Here is a 4198-nt window from a genome sequence, read left to right on the forward strand (position 1 = left end):
ACTGCATTACACCACAACACATCTTTTCTATGGAGATACAGCACATGTTTGTTCTCTCGGTACGATTTAAACATGCAGTTAAACTGAAGCTTCGCAATATATCACAGTGCAAATGACAGTGGGATGCGAGATTAACAAAATTGACGTGGAAAATTTAGTGAGAAAAGAAAACACATTAGGAATGGTGTTCCTATTACAACCTAAAGATACAACAAACCAGGAGTAAATATTAACGAATTGTACAGTGCCATCACCGAAGTGAAACATCATCACATTGGTAAAATATCATGTCTACATCATATGTGTCCAATCCAATTTCAAAATTAAATACTGTTACCACATCAGTGATTTGCACTCAAATGTATATGTGCAATGTTAAAGGAGATTATCATTCCCACAGAAAACATCTCAAACACTACAAACTATAATACAAGTACAAGCATGTTTACTGTTTATCTAATGTAAATAACATATTCTTCCATATCAAACTGAATTCAACACCATTCCATTGTAAGGAAGGAAAATGGTCATCTTTCTTTCTTTGGATGTATTGCTTGGATAACAGATTCAAATTCTTCTTTTACTCTTTCAAAGACATTTGGTCCCTTAACTTCACTGATAGGGGTATTCTCATCAATATCATCACTCCTTCCATGAGTTTCTTTATCATGATGATGGTGTTTTGACTTATCATGATGTATGATGGATTTAATCTCTTCCTTAGCTTTCACAAATATGTTGGCTTTCTTTGCTTTTGTTTCTGTCAACAGAAAATGTCATGTATCAAAGTCAACAAATTATGATGTCTCTGAACTATCATATCAAACAACAACCCGAGATTAAATAAGACTTTACTATTATTTATAACAATGATTTTTACAGTCACATTATATTGTACATAGAGCAAGGAATACAAGGCAATGGATGCATCGACAAAAAAAAAAATTGCACGTGCCGAATGGATCAGACAAGGTAGGGTTCCTCAACAAACCATTTAAGCTAAAACTTATATTTTGTTTCTATATTCAAATTATTTTTAAGCATATTAGACTCACATGCTGATGTGCTCCTATAATTAAAATTCACAAGTATGCAGTCGTTCAAAAAGTAAACCACAGTATTAAGATTTTGCTTTTGCTTTTGTAACTTCGAGGGATAGGGTTCAAATTCTCTCGAAGGCAGATGTAAAATGATCATTAGTGTTACTTAATAATAAGTTCCCTTTTCCCATTGAAAAAAGGAAACCAGCACAAGATCCTCAAATCATTGTTAAAACAAAGAAATGAATTCCATTAACAAAATGCAAGTCCAAGATCCAAAACATGAAATTGATGAGGCCCAATGACAAACATTACTTTAATGAAGGCGTCAACACAATATTCTTATGAACGCAATCTCAAAATGACCAAGAAAAAGAAGCACTCCCACAAAGTAAGATATACCTGATGAAGAGCCAGAGATTTTGGGTTTATGGTTTACCTCAGCCATTTGATCTGCATCCCTATTTGACAAACATAAAACAAGTAGAAATCAGAGTTTGTATACAAAATTATTGACTTTCACTTGTCAATTTTTCCATAAAATTTTGGTATAAGTTATGATTTCAACCTTATGTCATGAGTGGAAGCCTCATTGTTGTGATGGAACACTTGAGCAATGGCTTCAAACTCCTCCTTCGCTCGTTCAAACACATTTGGAGCTTTAACATCATCCAATGAGGTATTCTCATCTATGTCACTATTCATACCATGAGTTTCCCTGTGATGATGACTTGAAGACTTCTGAGGATGCAATATAGCCTCAAATTCTTCCTTTGCTCTTTCAACCAAATCGGGTCCTCTTGCTTCTTTAACTAATTGCATAAAACATCATGACAAAATTATCTCATTGTTTCCATAACTTCCACACACACACACACTAAAAAAAACAAACATGTGTAGCACCTACACTTTAGATTAAAGGTGTGTTTGGTGTCTAGCATCGACACAAAAACGACACATGGGTTTCAGTTCTACTTTTCAAATTACCAAAACTCTATACGTATCGTGTGTCAATGTTTCATAGGAAAAACGATTTTCGCCCTACCACATAAAAAACGAAAAACAACCATTTTAGTCCTTGAAATTATAAACTTTTGTCAATTGAATCCCTCGAATTTGTGAAATAGTAACTTAGTCTTTTAAATTGAAAAATATCATTCAACTTGGTCATTTTTCTTAACCCATGCATCAAAACAAGCAAGGAATCTTTAAAATTTTGGTGCAAAATTTATGAAAAAGACCATGTTGATAGATTTTCACAAACATTTAGACGAGATACATCAACTTTTATTGAAGCATTTGTCTCTTATATGAATCATTTTGCAAATTTGAAAGACTAAATTTTTTATTTTTTTGTCTAATTTAACTTCTAACATTCCACTTATAATTTATAAGGCAAGCTGGCCGCTAATCCTTTCTGGATGGCAAAACCAATTGACCAGACACATGCAGTTGAAGGACTAAATTGACTAGACATGCAATTTTAAAGACAAATGCTATTATTCCAAATTTGTAAGAAGAAAAAAACATATAAAATTTGATTGAAGGAAATAAATAGAAAAGGGATTATAGAATTGATACCTGATGGAGAATTTGTTGTTTCCGTCATGGTGAGTTTAAGGTTTGTGTAGGATTTTTGTTGATGCGTTTGTTTGTTTTGTTTGTTACAGTTGGGAAGAACAAGAAGAGACACGCAAAAGTATACGACACGACGGATTGAGATGCCAACCTGTTATCGAGTCACACACACTCACGTGTAAAAATCGATATAATAACCAATGTTTTTTTTTTTTGTTAAAAATAAACCAATGGGCTTGACCAACAAAAATATACTCATTTCGTTTCAAAATGAGCGTCACTTTAGCCAAAAAAAATTGTTTCAAAATGAATGTCGTTTTACATTTTTAATACAACTTTAATTTTTTTCTTCCAATTTTACCTTCTCAAATTTTTCTCTCACACAATTTTCAATGTAACTTTAAGTTTGTCTTTTCTAATAAAGTAAGGACATTTTTCTCTCACACAATTTTCAATGTAACTTTAAGTTTGTAATAAAGTAAGGACATTTTAGTACAAGTGTTATATCCAATGATTATTTCATTCCATTTCTTAATCTGTGTGTTAAAGCATAAAGCGACACTCATTTTGAAACGGATAGAGTATATAAAAAAATAAAAAAATATGAGTAAATGGTCACTTTGGTCCTTTGACTCTGCACACTGCTACAAAAGTCTCTGACTCAAGATTGAATACAAAGTAGTCTATGAATGTGCACTTCCGTTATTACTTTAATCCCTAGCGTTAAATAATTTTGTTAACCGATGATGTGGAGAAGGTTTTATGCTGACAAAGAGTATGAGGTGAGGTGTCACATGAACTAAAGTGAAAGTAGAAAATTGTCATTTTGGACCCTCAATCGAAAATTAATATCTCTGAAATTCAATAACCCTAAATCGAAAATCAATATCCTCAAACTCGTCCCAATCAAGTGTTGCTCTTCGTCAAGAACTCGGTCATCTTCCATAATGAATTTGTTATGTGGTTGCGGGAGACTTGTTGTTAGGTCCCTGATTGTGTATATTTACTATGAGTTAGGTCTTCGACAGTAAACATTTACTGTCACTAAGGTCCCTGACAGTAAACACTTGCAGGCACAAAGTAGGCCTACTATGATCCTGTTCTATATCTATTTATCAATTCTAGCAATATGAATAATTGTTTCAGACTTTCAGCTAGTTATGAATCACATTTCCCCAAATTTTGTATTTGTATATCTTGAATTCCTTCATGGTTTCTTCTTTTTAATCTCAATGTTAACTTCAAATTATACTATTTCATTTTTTAAGAAAGATTATTAGCTTCAAGAATACATATTCAACTAAACTTCAATTGATTATTTAGAAATATTGTCCTAGTATATTTATATGAGCATATGCATTTTTGCAGTATGATTGTAGAACAGAAACTTAAGCCACTTGATTCAATATTTATTTTTATATAAGCTATTATAACAATCACTAATATAACGCCAAACCTGTTATGTGAATTGTTAGCTAATATTTAGCGTTTGCAGTCACATTTTTAGGCATGTTATGTATTCATGGAATAGCAACCATTGTATGGAAGCATGATAAATGTTCTAGGCGTGGAATTGCAGC

At 32.3% G+C, this 4198-nt stretch overlaps 1 protein-coding gene across 1 annotated transcript; it reads right to left on the reverse strand.

The window, feature by feature from the left end:
• Nucleotides 1-207: 207 nt before the first annotated feature.
• Nucleotides 208-2810, reverse strand: LOC146945896 (uncharacterized). The gene is made up of 4 exons (XM_085744182.1): nucleotides 2622-2810; nucleotides 1609-1852; nucleotides 1443-1501; nucleotides 208-760 (listed from the first exon to the last, which is right to left on the reverse strand). Exons 1-4 carry the CDS (start codon nucleotides 2647-2649, stop codon nucleotides 528-530), a joined length of 564 nt encoding a protein of 187 aa, XP_085600308.1. The 5' UTR covers nucleotides 2650-2810; the 3' UTR covers nucleotides 208-527.
• Nucleotides 2811-4198: the final 1388 nt, after the last annotated feature.

The sequence above is a fragment of the Medicago sativa genome, chromosome 2 (genome assembly GCF_051527215.1).
Source record: "Medicago sativa cultivar Bolivia chromosome 2, Bolivia_mono, whole genome shotgun sequence".
In the NCBI taxonomy this organism is placed as follows: Eukaryota; Viridiplantae; Streptophyta; class Magnoliopsida; order Fabales; family Fabaceae; genus Medicago; species Medicago sativa.

Bases quoted from the DNA above. Each gene is read 5' to 3' on its own strand.
- LOC146945896 (XM_085744182.1), bottom strand. From the start codon at position 2,649: ATGACGGAAACAACAAATTCTCCATCAG. The intron at 1,853-2,621 runs GTATCAATTCTA...TTATGCAATTAG, and splicing joins AACAACAAATTCTCCATCAG to TTAAAGAAGCAAGAGGACCC. The intron at 1,502-1,608 runs GTTGAAATCATA...TTTGTCAAATAG, and splicing joins GCTTCCACTCATGACATAAG to GGATGCAGATCAAATGGCTG.